At 45.7% G+C, this 19,067-nt stretch overlaps 1 protein-coding gene across 5 annotated transcripts; it reads right to left on the minus strand.

Moving 5' to 3' along the window:
- Positions 1 to 47: 47 nt before the first annotated feature.
- On the minus strand, positions 48 to 18,102 carry TDRD10 (tudor domain containing 10). Of its 5 annotated transcripts, none has more exons than XM_035098638.3 (13): positions 17,718 to 18,102; positions 16,654 to 16,682; positions 15,771 to 15,847; positions 12,538 to 12,599; positions 11,236 to 11,306; positions 10,577 to 10,727; positions 9,509 to 9,551; positions 8,238 to 8,316; positions 7,136 to 7,283; positions 4,360 to 4,505; positions 3,897 to 4,051; positions 3,393 to 3,463; positions 48 to 494 (listed from the first exon to the last, which is right to left on the minus strand). In XM_035098638.3, the coding sequence occupies exons 1-13, from the start codon at positions 17,787 to 17,789 to the stop codon at positions 459 to 461; spliced, it is 1,140 nt and encodes a 379-aa protein (XP_034954529.1). In that variant the 5' UTR covers positions 17,790 to 18,102; the 3' UTR covers positions 48 to 458. The 5 variants fall into 5 exon arrangements, with proteins under 5 accessions (XP_034954529.1, XP_088516106.1, XP_088516108.1 ...); XM_088659980.1 differs by having other exon boundaries at positions 8,238 to 8,319; positions 17,718 to 18,086; XM_088659982.1 differs by having other exon boundaries at positions 16,573 to 16,682; positions 17,718 to 17,738.
- Between the last annotated feature and the right edge of the window lie 965 nt (positions 18,103 to 19,067).

Genomic DNA, 19,067 nt, shown 5'->3' on the forward strand with positions numbered 1-19,067 from the left:
ATCAAAGAATTCCTTCCTCAGCATCACTTTTTAAAAAAGCAACCAAGTTTGAGGTGTACATGTATATATTTTGTTTTAATCAACTAAACTCCAGAAACAAGGTGGAAAGAACAGGCCCCAATCAATAGTTTTCATCCAGAAGGCAAACTTTAAACATTCCTTGCCTCTTCAAACCCTCCATCTATGAACACCACTAATACGGCAAAATGCTTTTTATTAAGAGAAAGACATTCTTTTTTTCTTCCTGCCACAACAAGGCACACTTAATCTGCCTTGTTTTAAACAGATACAGAGCCCCCCCCCAAAATGCATAGAAACAGGAAGGTGTAGGAAATGAATGCAAAGCGTCTTTCCGCTTACCCCATCTCCCATCAAAAACATTTACAATCCTTTTTCCCAAGAGCCCATCAGCTTGCTTGTCGAATGTTCTCTCCAGAATTTCTTTTAACAACTTCCTTCTACTCGGCTTCGATGGAAAACTCCAAAATGTGTCGCTGTAAAAAGTTATCAAGATAGACTTAGAAAAAAATATATTAGTGTTATTTTTTTAAACACACCATCTCCCTGCCCCCAAACAACCATCATGACCCATAGCTCCTGTCACCCTCCAGCCCTTGGAACAGGCTACCCATGTGGGGATTTTTCCAGGAATTGGATGTAAACATGGGGTTCAGTTGTAATCCAGCCGGTTGAATTTTTTTTCCCTCATAGAAAAAGCTGTTAGACCTTAATATAATGCAAAGAGAAACTCTGGAGAGTGTTGGTAATCCCCGCTGAGACTCCCAAGCTGTGCTTTAGTTTCTCATGCCTAGTAGATGAAGAATTAAAACACCACCAAATGCATTAGCTGCACATAGAATCGCTGGGTTTCCAGAGTCCTGAGACACTTTGGAACTCTTGGCGCAGAATTTAGATTCAGGACAGAGTGATCTCCAACTTGCATTGACCCTCAGAACATGCAGGAAGCGGCCTTTGAACACCCAATGTGTAATTCCCTAAACTGTGTGCTACACAGGAGGTAAAATGCATCAGCGAGCAAAGAGATGCTCATTGCATCTCTGCATGAGACCCAGACCTTGCCTCTGCTAGGATGTAAGGGATCAAAGCATTGCTTCTTTGGGTCAGCCAGTTCTGCAGAGATTAAGCAGAATTGTCCACCTTGGGAGGAGATGCCTGTTGCAACTCTGGATGATTCGCTTGTCACATTAAACAGCAGTTTTAAAAACCTATAGTTTAACATGAATGAGGAGCCCAAGACTGAAATGTTATCACTGCTCCCAGGAAGCAAGCTAATTGGTTTGGCATGAGTACCTCTCACATGAGGAAAGGTTACAACATTTGGGGAGTTTTAATTGGGGGGGACATTTTAAGAGGTGTCTAGGATAATGCATGGTTTGGAGAAAAGGATACAGGGAGATCTTTTTCTCCCTTTCTCATAACACGGGGATCACCCAATGAAGCTTGAGTGTTGGAAGATTCAGGACCAGGACACAAATGGAAGTACTTCCAGCAGCGCATTGTTGGAACTCGCTTCCGCAGGAATCGCTCTTCCGCAAAGCTTGTGGGCAAATTTGCTGTCACAAGATGTACTGGTGGCTCCCAGCAGGTGAAAACGTGAAGGCTAAGTCTCTATGTCCAGTAGCAATGATGGCTGTGTTCTACTCTTGGAGGTAGTACTCCGCTGGGTACCAGTCGCAGGGAGAGCTGCTGTTGTGCTCTGGTCCTCCTTGGGGGCTTCCCAGAGGCATCTGAAGGATTGTCTCCACCCCTATCATCCAGCCGGGACGTGAGATCCAGCTCCGAGGGTTTTTGGGCAGTTCCCTCGCTGAAGTCACAGGGAACGAGGCAGAGGGCCTTATTGGCAGTGGAATGCCCCCCCCCCATCAGATGTCAAGGAAATCGACAACTATGACTTTTAGAAGACATCTGAAGGCAGCCCTGTCTAGGGAAGTTTTTAATGTTTGATGTTTTATTGTGTTTTTATATATGTTAGAAGCCGCCCAGAGTGGCTGGGGCAACCCAGTCCGATGGGCGGCATATGGAGAATAAAATTATCATTATCATCATCTGGTTGGCCACTGGGAGAAGGGGCAGTGCTGAACTAGATGGGTCACTGGCCTGATCTAGCAACCAGGCTCTACAGGTGAAACTCGTAAAATTAGAATACCATCAAAAAGTGCATTTATTTCAGTAATGCAAGTTAATATTTTTTTTTTTAATTTTTATAAATGCTTTCTTTTGGAAATTCCACAGTAATAAACAGTTACAATAATACAAAAATAAACATCACTATTACATTTCATTAATTACATTCCATTTATAATTGACCCGCCTAATGACAGATAATTACAATTACAACAAATAAAGGCTTGACATATCTTGCTTTGCATGTCATGCATCTATCTCATATATTGGTTTCACCTTTTAAGTTGCGTTACTGAAATAAATGCACTTTTCGGCGATATTCTAATTTTCCGAGTTTCACCTGTATTTTGTCACGGGTGTTAGGAACTGTAAATGGCAGATCCCCCAATTCTCTAGGGCAGGCACCCCCAATGTCGGCCCTCCAGATGTTTTGGGATTACAACTCCCATCATCCCTAGCAAACAGGACCAGTGGTCAGGGATGATGGGAGTTGTAGTCCTAAAACATCTTGAGGGCTGACTTTGGGGATGCCTGCTCTTGGGGAAGCCATATGTGCTAAATGGTGGTGATGTGAATATGCAGTCGCCGGGGGGGGGGGGAGGATAAGGAAATTCCTTTAAAAGTGTGGGCTTCTACTGTGATACTAGGATGCGGGTCGAGGTGGACTCTTCTTATCCAAACCTGGGCTATGGTTTGTTTCTCTCTTGACAAACCATGGAAAGCAAACCAATTACAAACCCTGATTGGTGTTGGTTTGGAGAGCAACCAAAGAGTTAGGGGGAAAACGTGTTTCAGTTCACCTTAAACTACAGGTTCATTTTCAACTATGGTTTAATGCAAGCATGTCCAAAGTCCGTTTTTTTTGGGGGGGGGGTTAAATTCAGCCCCTGTGGCAGTTTATCTCTGGGGGTAAAACCCTAAAAAAAGCTCAACCACTTTGGTCGGCCCTCTTTGAAAAAAGTTTGGGCACCCCTGGTTAATGTGATATATGAATCAGGACTTTCCGTACATTCGCTGTTCTGGAGCTTCCTTCCAAACTGGAGGCACATCTAGTGGATTGATTTGTGGCTGTCCTCTGCAATCAGATCACACGTCCTCTGGCCACTTTTAAAATAAACCTTTTGAGGATTCACCCGTGTCAATTCAGGAGACAGAAAAGAGGTTCTGTGGCTATCAAAAGTCTGGAAGACGGCAAAAAAAATCATTTCCTCTGCACATTAACAGTTGCAAGACGCTTCTGTCCTTACCTCTGTCTTCAATGGGCCAACCACCTTCCCTTCCAGGATTTGTCTCATCATGATTTGAGGTGGGAAAACCTCTAAAAAAGGAAAGAGAGTATGAGTCAAAAGGAATTATTTGGTAAGCAGTACAAGAGGGACTTGCAACAAAAATGCTGCAATATGGAGTGTGTGTGCTTCTGTTAGAATCATAGGGTTGGAAGGGACCCCATGGGTCATCTAGTCCAACCCACTGCAACACAGGAATCTCAGCTAAAGCATCCATGACAGATGGCCATCCAACCTCTGTTCAGGTTCTGAAAAGCCAGTCATGCCCTTCCATTCTATTTCTCTGGGGTTTAGGTTTTTGTCTCTGCCTCCCCCAGACACTCAGTATTGCTGGATTTGGCCAGCGGCAACCTCTTCAGATTTTTAAATTTTTTATTTGGGGGGTGAGGGCGTTGTTAGCAGCTAACCTACAGTACAAGGGTGAAATTTGTGTTCACTGCTCCACCAAATTTTGCCTTCACTTGCCTTCCTGGAGTGCAAACGGCTGTGCCAAAGGTTTTATCGCCCAGAAATCATCCCTGTCCAGCTTCCGCAGGGAATTAAGCGGGACAGTGGCAGAGCGGCCAAAATCCACAAAGAACACTACCGCCAAATCTTCCACCTTCTCCACAACCCAGCACCTGAGAAAGGGAGAGAGGCAAGAGAGAGAGAGAGAGAAGAAAGATACCTCTGCTTTTAATTTCGACCCAGTATTCTGTTCCCAATGAGGGGCAGCCAGGTGTCGCTGGGAAGCTTGCAACCTCCCCTGCTGTAAGTCCCCAGCCTCCAGTACCCCCAAGGTATACTGCTGTGGCACAGGAAGGCTCAACTGAGCCGTCATAACTAATAGCCACCTGCAGAGATATCCACCCATGCCATTTGTCTTAACTACATGATTTGTTCTCAACCCCAAACACGCAACGTGTATTTGTTTCCATAATCCTCTCACCTGTTCCAGGCGTTGCCTTCATCCCCCACAATGCACTCTGCCAAGCAGCGTGTCCCTCGCTGAACCTCTTGCTTTGTCAGAAAAGGAGCACAAGACTCACTTTCTGCCAAGGCCCTGAACAGCGTCCGCATAGCCTTATGACATTCCTACATTTTAACAGAAAAAACAGTATCTGGTGTATTTTAGCTCCTGTTGAACGTTCACATACACAAGCAAAAGTCCTCTAGTATTTCATTTCATTTCACTTTTAAGTGGCATACCGCCTTTCTGAATTACTATACATAAGGCGGTATACAGATAACAATCTGAGCCAATACAAAGAAGTCCCAATAACTTTAAAATAACCGACTTACGGTATAATATCAATTAAAGCAATATTCAATAATCCATTGGAATACAATAGTGAACAGTAAAATTAAATACCAGCAAACAATAATTAAACAGTTTACACCAGGGGTGGCCAACTCCCAAGAGACTGCAATCTACTCACAGAGTTAAAAACTGACAGTGATCTACCCGTTTTTGGGGGGTGAAGGGCAAAAATTATTGAGCTTTTTTTTTAGGGGAGCCAAAGTTGTTGAGCTTCTTTGGGGGGCCCGGTGATCTACCGCAAACATCCAGCAATCTACCGGTAGATCACGATCTACCTGTCGGACATGCCTGGCTTACACTAATTGATTACAATAAATAATTGTAAAATCCAAATTTCAAAGGTCACTCCTTCAAGTCCCAAAATGTGTCTCTAATGCTACTCTGAGACTTGAGACAGGCTTCACAAAAGTGAAGGCTAGAATGTGGGCGACCATACTCAATTATTGGCTTAAACTATTTCCCCGTGGCCTTGCCCCACTAACTATGAATGATGATTTTCAATCTATGTGGAAAACAGGCAGTGGCAACTAAAATCTCATCCCTGGGCTTCTCTCCAGGTCTTCTACTTAGAATGGGATACAATCAGGCTAAAGCACTCATTAAACAATGTGTAGTAGACACAGGGCGCCAGTTGGATCTAGCCAGGACTCCCAACTTTTATTGCCAAGGAATCTACCAGGTACTTTGCCTCCCCTATGGCATATCTAACCAAACTCGAAGTCCCTAAACACCGAAGGGCTTTTACCCTGGCTCGATGTCATGCCCTCCCCTCGGCTGTTATTGATGGCCGATACAGGAAGATTGACTACCCAGAGAGACACTGCTCCTGTTACTCTGGACAAATAGAAATGGTTGAGCATGTCCTCCTCCAGTGCCTGTATTACAGAGACATTCGTATCAGCCTGATTTCCCCACTACTTCATAAGTACCCAGGGCGCACGGGGCGATTCTATAGCTCCCTGCTGCTCTCAGATACCAATCCTGCTACAACATACAACGCTGCTAGATTCTGCACAGCAGCACTCAAAATTCGTCGGAGGATGAACTGTGCCACAGACTAGATTTAATGAACATATCAGAGTGCTCTGTAAATGAATATAGTTAAAGTCTTTTATATAGCAACATTTTATGCTCTTCCATACCCGCCCAATGCTCCTATCCCTTCTTTTAGCTTCTTTTAAATTCTTACAGACTTTTATATTCACCTTCTGTTAATACCTTTTAGCTTTCCAAAACGGTTTTCAGATTTTAAAGGACTGTATCTCACCCTTTTATGCTGGTCTATGACTGTAATGAAAGATTTGTATTGCATTGTACTAAACTATAACCAAGAAAAATAACAGCAAACCACAATGGACCCACGGAACAAACCCACGGAACATACAAAGCCACACAAAAGGATCAAATTGAGAAACAAGGACACACAATCCTTAAAACTATCCCTGAGCTACTCACTTTCCAGCTCCTTCTGCTGTTCTCAAAGTCATGGTCTGGGAAAGCCTCCTAGGGCTGGAGGGTGGGGCAAGGCAGGTGTAAAAAGCCATTGCCTGATGGGCAGCACAACATCCCTTTCCCCTCACATTTCCACTTAAAGACACTCCATTTAAAGAAGAAATATTTCAGTTCCTCTAGCATCCTTTCTTTCACTACACAACGCGTGCAGAGGCCATCAAAAGCAACTTTCTACAAGCACCTTAGAGACCAACTAAGTTTGTCATTGGTATGAGCTTTCGTGTGCATGCACACTTCTTCAGATACACTGAAACAGAAGTCACCAGATCCCCACATACAGTGAGAGGGTGAGGAGAGGTAGGAAACCGGACTGTTTATGACTGCATTTGGTCTTACAGGAAGAATTTATGACTGTTTACAACTGCAATTGGTCCCAGAGGAAAAGCAAGGAATGGCTAAAGATAGCTTTATCATATATAATGAGTTAAGAATCCAATGTCTTTGTTCAGACCAGGTTTCTCCATGGTTTTAAGTTTGGTGATAAATTGCAGTTCAGCAACTTCTCTTTCCAGTCTATTTCTGAAATTCTTTTGTAATAAGACAGCTACTTTGAGATCTTGTATAAAATGTCCTGGGAGGCTGAAGTGTTCTCCTACTGGTTTCTCTGTCTTGTGATTCCTGATGTCAGATTTGTGTCCATTTACTCTACCATTTATTTATTCTACCATTTGCCCTCTTTCCCAAACGAGGCCAGTGCCTTTCAAAGTGCGTTAGAGCTCAATGAACCGCCGTCTGTTGCATTGCAGCACATTGTGCGCTTACGTTGCTTTCACCGCTAACAGGGAGCACTAAACTGCTTCGCTTCGCCAGGCTGTATGGAGCCACAATCCTGGGAAGCAGTGGGCAAATAGGCAAGCGGTTTAACCAAAACGAATTTGCAGTTTGCACCAACCTCTGTGAGATGGATGGCCCAGAAGAAGGGGGTCTGCGGAACGGTATCCAACACCAGCAGTGCAGCTTTCCCTACGAATTTTGCTATGGAGAACAGCCAGTCCACATCCCGAAAGCAATCTGTTAACATCTGCAGCAAGAACAAAGTTCTGGAAGGAAAGTCACAACACCAATCAAAATATTCTTCTGGTACTCGGTTAAAAATACCTCGCGGAAGAACATAAAGCACAGAAGTCAAGAAAGGATCAAGGAGTCAAAGAAAGCGCCCTGTGGGGGTTACAACATTTTGGGCTTGTTAGTTCATAGAACAGCCAAATAAGGGACGGGGTGGAGGGGTGGAATATTATAAAGGTGTATAAATGACAAAAGTAGGCAGAGAAGAGTTTCCCTTCCCTTCTCCTAACTATGGAGCTTTCATACATCCAACCAAGTCAAATATTTGAAGATTCAGGAGGGATAAAAAGGTAGGATTTATTCACACAGTGCATAGTTAAATTATGGAACTCCCTCCCATAGGAGGCAGTGATGGCCACTACTTTGGATGGCGTTAAAAGAAGACTGGACAAATTCATTATCAATGGCTATTGTTCTCCTGCTACTGTCCAGTATTTTTCTAAATATCACTTTCTGGGAATCTGAAGTGAGGAGAGTTGCGCTCACGCTCAGGAGCTGTTTGTGGGCTTCTGGTTGTAAGAACAGGATGTTGCACTAGAGGAGGGTTTCCCAGACTTGGCTCTCTAGCTGTTTTTGGACTACAGTTCCCATCATCCTTGATCACTGGCCCTGCTAACTAGGGATGATGGGAGTTGTAGTCCAAAAACAGCTGGCGGCCAAAGTTTGGGAAACCACTGGGCTAGAGCCAACAGGAGCCCTGTTGTTTGGCCTTCCAAATGTGCACTTCTCAATTTTTCCTCTGAATTTCGTAATGCAGTTCTTCAGCCAAGTGTATGCAAAAATGAATATACTGAGGTAAAGCATGCATAGAAGTGCATATAATTGTGAAAATAACGCCAAAAAAATCTATGCGTACGAGTAGAAATTTACACCCAAATGCAGATGACATTTTATGCCACTTCGTGTTGTTATAAGATATTCCTCCTCACCTCATTTCCATGGGAATGGCATAAAGGACCTTCAGCTTCGAAGGGTCCAAGGTCTGGGTGTCAGCTTTTGGGGGAGGATCTGCTGAGAACAAGACGGGAAGTAAGGGGAAATTAAAGAACAGGCAAGGTTTGAGAGTGGCAGTAGAAATAGAACTGAAACAAAGTCAACAGAGAGAGAGAGAAAGCCCAGTCTCAATATGCTTAGGGAGATCCCAAGGTGTGCAGAAGAATGCCACCCTGCTCCATTAAAACCCCCCACAAAGGGCTGGCCCACCAATGAGGACTGAGCATGCTCAGTAGCCATGAAATGTTGAGGCTCAGTGCAAAATTCTCCCTGACTGTCTATAGGGGCAAGGGAGTTTGACAGGTGATGTAATTATGATGTCATGTGATTGACAGGTGGGCAACCCCGCCCACCTGCCCCATTTAGCCTGAGTCTGATCCTAAAATACCGTATTTTTCCGTGTATAAGACTATATTTTTTCCTAATTCTGTGAAGTTTAAAGTAAGCAGCCGCCTTGTACACGGATAGTGCACAGTGCATTTTCTTAATTTTGAGTCCCAAAAAAATCGGGGGCATCTTATACTCGGGGGAGTTAAGTGTTAAATAAGAAAGGAAATGTTCGTTAAGGTAATTTTAAAAGGACTGAACTATGTTTGTTAAGGGAAAAATAAGAGAATTGAAGTATGATATAGAAAACACTAAGGATGATATACAATGAAACGCAGTAAGAAGGGATACAAGGAAGTCAACAATGATGGGATATATGAATGGAAAATATGGACTTTTGTTTTTCTTTTTGTATTTTGTCTGGCATGTTCTATTTTTGTGCCCTATGTGATTTTTGTATTTTTGTGTTTTATGTGTTTTTCAGTCTTATAAAATCAATAAATATATTTGAAAAGGAATAAAATAAAATAAAATGATTTACAATCCTCCAACTGAGGTGGTTCCTAAAAACACACACATCAAGTGTCAAAACCCAGGGTAAAAAAAAGTGTGTCCAGGTAAGCGTGTCTTATTTAAATAGTCGAAACAAAAAATTAAAAAAAATCCTTCCAGCAGCACCTTATTTAAATAGGTTTTATGTTTACAATATCATTCTCATTTCATTTGGCCTGGAAATTTGATTTCTTCGCCCAGCGAGGAAATCACTGTCGTTTTGCAGGTTGGGTGGGAGAGAGTGGAAAGCTGCCCTGAGCCCCCAGGATATAGCAGGGAGGACTGTATCAAAGGAAACAACATGAAAACCCCCAAGGGTGCAACATACCACACTTGGGTCCGGTCTCTTCCAAGGGGATGGGTTCCAAATCCTGCAATGAAACATGAGGTTTGGAGCCCCGTCATCCAGAAAAGGAAAAACACCCAACACCTATCGGGAAGTGCTTATAGCTCAGTGGGTGGAACAGCAGGTCCTGAGTTCAAATCCCAACATTTCTAGCTAGGGCTGGGAGAGGAGGACCCTGGCTGAAAACCAGGAGAGCTTCTGCTAGTCAGTGCAGTCCAGGCTTCCTCAACCTTGGCCCTCCAGGTGCTTTTGGCCTACAACTCCCATGATCCCTAGCTAGCAGGACCAGTGGTCAGGGATGATGGGGATCAGGGACGTAGCCAGGATCAAAATTAGGGGGGGCAAGGGGCAAGGAGCGGGGCCAAGGCACGGGGGGAGGGGCCACAGTGGGGCAAGGAAAGCCATGGTCGTTCAGCGGCGAGGGGGCGCCAGGATCAGCCCAAAATCGGGCTGCTCCGACCCCCTCCTCCCCCTCCGCAACCGGCAGGGGCGAGGGGCGCCAGGAGCAGCCCGAAATCGGGCTGCTCCGACCCCCTCCTCCCCCTCCGCGATTGGCAGGGGTGAGGGGCGCCAGGATCAGCCCGAAATTGGGCTGCTCCGACCCCCTCCGCGATCAGCAGGGGCCAAGGGGCGCCAGGATCAGCCCGAAATCGGGCTGCTCTGACCCCCTCCGCGATCGCCGGGGCGGGTGGAGGGAAAGCTGGCTTTCCCTTCACCCGCCCCACAGCCAGCAAGGGAGAAGGGACGTCTCACTTCTCCCTTGCTGGCTATGGGGCGGGCGGAGGGAAAGCCAGCCAAATGCTTTGCGCAGCTCTGGGGCTTTCCCTCCACCCGCCCCACAGCCAGCCAGGGAGAAGGGAGACGGCACCGGGAGGCAGCGGGCAGCGGGGCAGGCTGGCCACCAGCGGCCCTGCTTCTAGGGGGGGCAACTGCCCCCTCCTGCCCCCCTGCCTACGCCCATGATGGGTATTGTGATCTCAAAACATCTGGAGGGCCAAGGTTGAGGAAGCCCGGTATAGACAATGCTAAAAGAGAGGCAGGAATATTTACCGGCATCTCCGTGTCCGTGTTTGTGGGCTCGCGGACCCTCCTGTCCTCTGCAACAGCCACTATTATGCGCCGCCCATGAACCTGGCTCCCGTTCATCCGCTCGATGGCGAGCTTGACCATGTCGGCGGACGCCAGCTCCAGAAACCCAAAGCTGCGGAGAAGGAGAACGGCGTCAGCTGTTGCGCCATGTTGGCTTTCCCATCTCTCCAGAAGAAAAAAAGAGCCAGGGAAGGAGAAACGCTCACCGTGGCCTCAGGACGCAGGTGGACAAAGGGCAACATGCCCTTCCGGAACCACATGCCAGTGGTAGGCGGGGCCAGAGGCAAAAGTGGGCGGGGCCACTGAGTATATATGGCTTACAAGTCCCAGCCGGGCAAAAGCAAACATGGAGGGTACGAAGCAGGCGGGTGAGAGGCGTGATCCAGGGAGAGCTGCGAGGGCCAGATCGGTCAGCCTCAGGGGCCACAGTCCTCCCACTCTGGAGGGAAAGTGGGCAACAGCGACCTACTGAGAGTAGCAGGAGGCTATCCACCCATAATGGGAAGACCTCACAAGGCCGAAGAGGATCACCGCTCGCGGGAGGGCGGACGTTTCCCAATCCCTGAATGGAGGGTTATCAAAGATTTCTTCCAATACCTTCCATTTACAGCAGGGTGTACCTGGTAAAAGTTGTCTTGTGTTTCCTGACCGTCTTCACACCAAACTCCCTGAACGCAATCGCTAAGTCTGTCTAAGATAGAAACAAGAGGGGAAGATTCACAACGGGATCGACACCCCACCCCGAAAATCACTCCCGGGCTCAACCAAGAGAGATCCCTGCAGTTTAATTACAGCACACAAAGGGGTATACAGTGGTACCTCGCAAGACGAATGCCCTGCAAGACAAATTTTTCGCAAGACGAATGCGTCTTGCGATCTGATGGTGACTCGCAAGAAGAATTCGTTTTGCGAAAAAATTCGTATTGCGAATCAGTTTCCCATAGGAATGCATTGAAATTTAATTAATGTGTTCCTATGGGCAAAAAAAAGAAATTTCAATGCATTCCTATGGGAAACCGCGATTCGCAAGACGAATTTTTCGCAAAACGAATTGACTCGCGGAACGAATTAAATTCGTCCCTGAGTTTTAAATCTCAGGCCTTGCCTGCATAGTGAATTTAAAGCAGTACTGAGCACTTTAAACAGTCATGGCTTCCTCCAAAGGAATCCTGGGAGGTGGAGTTTTTGTTTAAGGTGCTGAACGCTAGGTGACCCCCCTCACCGAGCTGCAATTCCCAGAGTCCCTTTGGGAAGAAGGACTGATCACTCAGCTACTCACAGAATTGTAGAGTTGGAAGGGACCCTGAGAATTATCTAGCGCAACCCTCTGAAATGCAGGAATATGCAGCTGCCCCTTACAGGGGTCAAACCTGCAACCTTGGCGTTATCTCCACCACACTCTAACCAACTGAGCTATCCAGTAATGCAACGTTAAGGATAATGGTTAAAATTTCCTTAAATGGGAATATTTACTTATGTTAAATTACTGTGTATTTTTAACATGGGGTTCCCCCCCCCCTTTGGCAGTGGCCCTCCTGTGATTGGTTGAGTCACATGAGAGAGGCATTCCATTCCATTGTGACTGTTATTCCAGTAACTCTTGTTTTTTGCTCCTCTCTGTGCATATGTGAGGATAATTGCTGCTCTGCTGAGGACAGTGTGGGTCTGTGTGATTTGTCTGAAGTGAAACAGAAACAATAAGGGAGAAACCTGCACAGGAGCTCTCGATAAGGAACAACGTGAATAAGCATGAGATTGTAAATGTATTCTTCTCGGTTATATGTTTATGAATAGAGTTCATTTGAATATAAAGAGTCTGGACATTGTTTTTTTTCACGGCTTAATATACATCACGAGAAAAAGGCAGTCGGCGGAAGTGTCCGCAAGAAATATATTTCAAAACAGAAAGCACCAAGCCTCACCTCCCTGATATCCAACGGGAGATTGCCGACAAAAACTTCCAATTCTTTTTTCTTGAAGGACCCTGGAAGGAGAAAACCAGAGGAATTATTGAGAAAGAGATGCCTCCCACTCCCCACAAATAAGGGGTTTGGTTTGACACCCTAAGGCCCTATCTGCAGTATACACATTTAAAGCAGTATCATACCGCTTTAAACAGATGCAGCTTCCCCCCAAAAATCCTGGGAAACGGCAATTTGTTCAGGGAGCTGAGAGTTGTTAGCGGTCCCCCTATTCCCTCCCCCAAGAGCTACAATTCCCATAGTCCACCGTGAAGAGGGACTGACTGATTAACTCACTCTGGGAATTGTAGCTGTGCCAGGGGAATTGGGGGGGGTCTTCCTAACAACTCTCAGCACCCGTAACAAACTACAGCTCCCAGAATTCTTTGGGGGAAGCCATGACTGTTTAAGGCAGGCTTCCTCAACCTCGGCCCTATCAGTGTTTTTGGCCTACAACTCCCATGATTCCTAGCTAGCAGGACCAGTGGTCAGGGATGATGGGAATTGTAGTCTCAAAACATCTGGAGGGCCGAGGTTGAGGAAGCCTGGTTTAAGGGGTATTATAGTCCTTTAAATGTCTGGTATGAATGTGGCCCTGGTCAGTCACTGTCAGAAGAAGGACGTAGGACTAGATTAGGCCTAATCCCTTGTGAGGGGTAAATGTCAGTTCCCAGGATTCTCTGGGACGAAGCCATGCACTCTAAATGCTCATTATGCTGTGAATGTGGCCTAAACTGGCACTTCCTCTGATGGGCTCTGGCTCCACCAATTGTCAGCTTTTATAATAATAATAATAATAATAATAATAATAATAATAATAATAATAATAATAATAATAATTTATTATTTATACCCCGCCCATCTGGCTGGGTTTCCCCAGCCACTCTGGGCGGCTTCCAACCAAATATTTAAAACAATACAGCATCAAACATTAAAAACTTCCCTAAACAGGGCCACCTTCAGTTGTCTTTTAAAAGTAAAATAGTTGCTTATTGCTGGGAGGGCGTTCCACAGGGCGGGCGCCACTACCGAGAAGGCCCTCTGCCTTTTGCTCCACCCACATTTGGGCTCCTTGCCTTGTGCCCCACCGTCCACCCCTAGGATGTGGGGAAGGGGGGGGAGAGAACTTGGATGTTGTACAGCTGAGCACACTAACCCCCTCGCCCAGTAAAAATGGCTCCGGCACAAGCACAAAACCTCCAGCCGGCCTGCCACTTGTCGGCTGCCTTCCAACCCGCCTGCCCCAAACGAACAAAGATAATTCAGAGACAGGACACAGCTATAAATAACCGGACAATGGCTTTCTGACTTCTGACCCCAACGACAGGAGAAATGTTTGGCTGTAAAGGATTATGCCCTGTTCAGAAGCCTGCAGTCACATTGTGTGGAAAGAAAACCCAGCTGAGAGGGCTGGGAGGAGAAAGCAGCACCGCGGTTCCCGTTTTCCTGAAACGGGTGCCAAAGAAACACACACACACACAGAAAATCCTTAAAAACAGTCCAAGATTTTGCAGCCAGATTGCTTTGGGGCAGACAACGGGGCATAATTCTCTGCAGGGAAACCAAAATGTTTTTTTTTCTTCTCTTATGTGCAGGAGTGCAGAACTCTCTCCAGCCTGAGGGCCACATTCCCTTCTTGGTAATCTCCCAAGGGCAACATGTCATCGGCTGGCAGGGCCAGTGGCAAAAGTGAGTGGAGCAACAGAAGGTTAATTTTACCTCCGTATGGTAGGCTACTTTCCACACAGACAAAGGCCCCTCTCTCCTCCATCCAGGCAAATCGGGAAGCATTATCAAAATTTGGTAAGGCAGGCAGAAAGTCTTAAGGAGGGTGCAAACAGGGAAGTCTGAGGCATGGCCTGGAGAGAGTCCCAAGGGCCAGATAGAGAAGTTAAATGTATTGGGCAATGTATACAAATCTCTCTTCATTATGCTAATAGGCAGGGCCGTCTTAAGCATATCTGGCGCCCTGGTGCGAAGATCCCTCTGACGCGCCGACGCCCCGTTTCCCAGTGTGGCTGTCTGGCGGGCACCGCAGCGGGCACCCCCCCCTGGCGGCCCGGTGCCCTGCACCACCCAGCCTTGCCGTAGGGCCGGCCCTGCTAATAGGTTCACATTCTCCCTCTTTTGAATCAATTTTATTAAAGGTTTTCAACCGAATATGCCATAAAATTCAAACTAAAAAAAGGGAATGATAATAATAATAATAATAAAAACAGATATAACAGAAAAAACTAAAGTAAAATACATTAATGATCCTCATAAAACACAAAATTATAAATATATCTACGGGTATGTAGCCCTCAGTCACCATTTTATCATAATCTTCACACATAAAGAGAGTTGAATCTCCCCACTTCCCATCTGGAAGAGCTTCCCCTTCCTCAGTCTCCCACCTGGAGAAAAGCCACTCTGACCTGCCTCTCATACATACCCTTTCCTGTTCCCATTCTCCATTATTTCCCGATTAATCTCAAACTTACGTTGGCCCATTTGCACATGCCCCTTCCTTTTAAATACAGTCATAACTTGCTTTTCAAACAGCCTAGTTCTCAAAAGTTTTGGGTCCCGAACGATTCAAACCCGGAAGTGAGCGTTCCAGTTTTCGAACGTTCTTTTGGAAGCCGAACGTCCGACGCGGCTTCCGATTGGCTGCAGGAGCTTCCTGCAGCCAATCAGAAGCCAAGCTTTGGTTTTCGAAGGCTTTGGAAGTCGAACGGACTTCCGGAACGGATTCCGTTTGACTTCCAAGGTAGGACTGTACATTATTTAATGCAAGAAGTTTGTAATTGTGCTCCTCACCTTCCATGATCGAGTCAAGAATGCCACCTAAAGCCCCGAACTCCCATCGCCATTTTCCTAACCCACCTCACAGGGTTGTTGTGAGGGTCACATAAAGAGGAGAATTCTGTATGCCGCCTTGAGCTCCTTGGAGGAGAGCTGGGCAATAAAGGCAGTGAATAAGGAAATCATTCACGCTGCAACACTGTGTTGCAGATTCCATTGGTTTATTACCAAATTTCCGCACTTGCCCTCCAAGGAGTTGAACCGGACTTTGGTGGCACTGATTAACACCCCTAAGAACCCACACACCTGGAATTCAGCAAGGGCCGGGGGGGGCAGAATAGGGGCATCCGGGTGCACCTGGGCTCCCCAACCCAAACATTTTCAAAAACTGAGCAACCCAAACTTACCAGGATGCCTTAGTGGAGCTGCTTTGACATGCTTCTTCAGAGTTTTGCCATTATTCCTCTCGTTGCCAGGGTTTGACCTGAGAAGCAAGTTCAGAGAAACCTTAGATGCCATGTGTGTTGATAGAAGAATTATTTCCGAAGGAGAAAGAAATAGGGTAACACACATTCATCGTAGCAAAGTTAGGCCTGTCTTGCACATCAACCTGAATCATGGTTTATTAAATCACGACTCAGCATTATATGTTTGAACTCTGCCCCAGCAGCTTCACTATGGTTCGTTTAATCCACTGAAACCATGGTTTGTTGCTGGCTTACGAACTTTGGTCTAGCTCAGTACTGTATAAGGCAGCTTCCTATGGAGCCCATGGCGTCTGGAGGGTCAAAGGTTCCTCAGCCCTGATACAATCACACAGAGAGACAGAAAACTCAGCAGAAATTAAATTGCACTCTCAACCACCATAAAAGGCAGAAATTTAACAGCTCAATAATAGGGCTGGGCAATATCTGGTTTTCAACATTGCAATATATCCACCGGCTAAACGTTGCAATGTATTGATATATCACGGTCTGAAAATAAGGATGGAATTATGCCTAGGATGATGTTAAAAGGGCTGGGATTCTTTTTAAAAACTTCACTTGACACCAAAAAGGGGGGGGGGGACTTCATAGGCAAAAGGTGAGCCTCTCTGGGGAAGACTGTTCTACCATCTGGGAGCCACCACTAAAAAGGCCATGACAGCCACCCTCCTTATTTCAGGCTGAGGAACAAAATCCATGTTTATTTGTAATCACACTAGCTCACATTCAGTCATTGCTTGGATATCTAAGGTCTTCTTTGAGCCAAATCTGGGTCATCCTCTTATCCTCTACTCCAAATACTCACATCTTCAAAGGGTCCAGGGAAACATCAACCTGAAAAGGAGACCAGAACTATTATCAATTTAAACAACAACAACAACCAGGAAGAAATAAAAAGTTACTGGAATGGCCTTTTGTCATTTCCCCCTCTAAGAGCAAATGCGAGTGGCACAGTGCCAATCATTTTGGGAGCAAAATGGGACCACCCAAAAAACAAGACAGCATTTTCTAAATACTATGGGGGAAGGGCTCATTACGTAAAAATATTTAACCTTGTGGTGGTTACTAATAGTGGTTATATCACAATAAAGTTTCAAAAATTTAAAAGGAAAAAAACCCAATATTTAGCTTCGCAAGTATTGAGAGAAAACCCACAAAACTGCCTGACAATAACCTATTAGGTTGTGAAAGAGATGTGATGAATGTGTGGTCCTCCAGATGTTGCTGAACTACAATTCCCATCTGCCCCAGGAAGCATGGCCTGTGTGTGTTTATATTGCAAATAATAATCAAAATAATAATAATATCCTTCTGAGTAAAAAAAAAAAAGCTCTGGTTTGGGATTGTGGTACGCATGTTTTACAAGCCCACCATCTGAGCACAGCCTTAGCTCAGTTGCTTGTTTTTGATCAGCTAATTAAAATAGCAGAATAACAGAATTGTCGTTGGGAGAGACCCCAGGGGTCATCTAGTCCAACCCCCTGCAAAACTGGAATCTGTTGCTCAAAACTGCATTTTTACTTTGTAGTGTTGGATCTCGCTCTGACTGGGGTCTTGGGATGGAAAGACGGGACAAGAAATTAAAGTAACAACACCTCTGATGGGTCACAAGGTTCCCCACCCAAAGCAACAGAGGGAGAAATGGAGAGAGAAATAGGGTGGGGGGAGGGGCTGGAGAAAGAGCAGGAAGCAAGACTCCCCATTACCTCCCCACCATGTAAAAGGAACAAGCACCGCCCCCCTTCCAAGGCGAAATAAAAAAAGAGAGGGTCCCTATCTCCGCTTAAGATATCTAGTCATTTAAGGAGAAGAGGAACCCGCAGCGTCAAGGGCCAAGTCAACTTCCCCACACTTTCTCTGGGGCCATACCTGAGCCACGCTGGCAGGGCGGCGTGCGGATGCAACAGCCGTGCGCGCTTCGAATCCGGAATCAATCCGCATTCTTCCGTCGCGCAGGACTTTTATTGGAAAGGGAGAGTTGCAAAACACGGATATCAGGATGCCGTTTCTGTTAACGCTCTGTTAACGCTAGCTAAAACGCACCCGCAGCACCCACGCCATGCAATGCAAGTAGGGAAGAGACTTTTTAATATACCACCACGCCGCTCCTTTTATCAAATCTAAATACGGTAGTGGCGCGACAGATCTTGCAGCTGTAATGGATTGCGGTGCGCCGGTTTTTAATTTGCAGAGGCGGGAATGTTTTTCCGCGCCGGAGTTTCTCGTGCAGGAAGAGCTACTAGGTGGTGTGTGTGTGCTTTTTTGCAAACGAGAGACGTGCTTGCAAAAAGAAAAAAAGGAAAAGGAAGAAGCCCCTCCCCGCCCGCCAGGGCAGTTTTTGATTTTTCGCGCGAGGCACGGGTAGCTTTTTAAAACTCTTAAAATTGAAGTTTTTGCAAACGCGAAGTGGATCCAGTGAAATAATTTCGCGAGGCAGATCTGGGATCGCTCAGCCGGGAAAGCATGAGATCTCGTAATCTCAGGGTCATAGGTTGGAGCCCCATGTTGAGTAGAAGATTCCTGTTTCGCAGGGGGTTGGACTGGATGACCCTCGGGGATCCCTTCCAACTCTACAATTCTGCAATTCCAATTAGCCGATCAAAGCAAAGCAAACGAGCGAAGGCAGTGCCCAGATGCTTGGCTTGTAAAACATGCAGAGCACAATTCCAGAGCAGGCCTTTTTTATTCAAAGGCAGTGCCGGATTTATGTATAGACTAAACAAGCTTACAACGGTGTCCAAACTTTTTTCAAAGAGGGCCAGATTCGATTAAGTGGAGGGCTGTGGGGTCTGACCAAAGGGCCAACCAATGTAGTTGACTATTTTTTAGGATTTAAGTTGCTGAGATTTTTTTTAGGGTTGGAGTTGTTGAGATTTTTTAAGGATTGAAGCTGTTGAAGTTTTTTGTTTGTTTGTTTTTTGTTTTTATTTTGCCCCAGGAAATAAACTGCCAAAGGGGCCGGATTAGGCTCCCAAAACAGACTTTGGACGTGCCTTGTTTAAGGCCCCACTCTCTTGGGAGCCCCCAAAAAATTTTAAGGGGAAAAACCTGGAGTACATTTCCAAAATATAAGATAAAAAACAAAGTAAAACCTACATACAGCAACAGTGTTTTTTGCTGTGTAGATACTTATTAGGTCCATAAATTACCATATAGCATATATTCAACACAAAAAACTGACAATTTCTTATTGATCAAGGACAGCTGGACATATAAAGG

Source organism: Zootoca vivipara, chromosome 16 (assembly GCF_965207765.1).
Source record: "Zootoca vivipara chromosome 16, rZooViv2.hap1.1, whole genome shotgun sequence".
NCBI lineage: Eukaryota > Metazoa > Chordata > Lepidosauria > Squamata > Lacertidae > Zootoca > Zootoca vivipara.

Coding starts and splice junctions, on each gene's coding strand:
- TDRD10 (XM_088659980.1), bottom strand. CDS start 17,789: ATGCGGATTGATTCCGGATTCGAAGCGCGCACGGCTGTTGCATCCGCA. Junction 15,848..16,653: donor TCCCTGGACCCTTTGAAGAT/GTGAGTATTTGG, acceptor CTTGCTTCTCAG/GTCAAACCCTGGCAACGAGA. Junction 3,464..3,896: donor GCCGTTTGCACTCCAGGAAG/GCAAGTGAAGGC, acceptor TTCCTTTTTTAG/AGGTTTTCCCACCTCAAATC.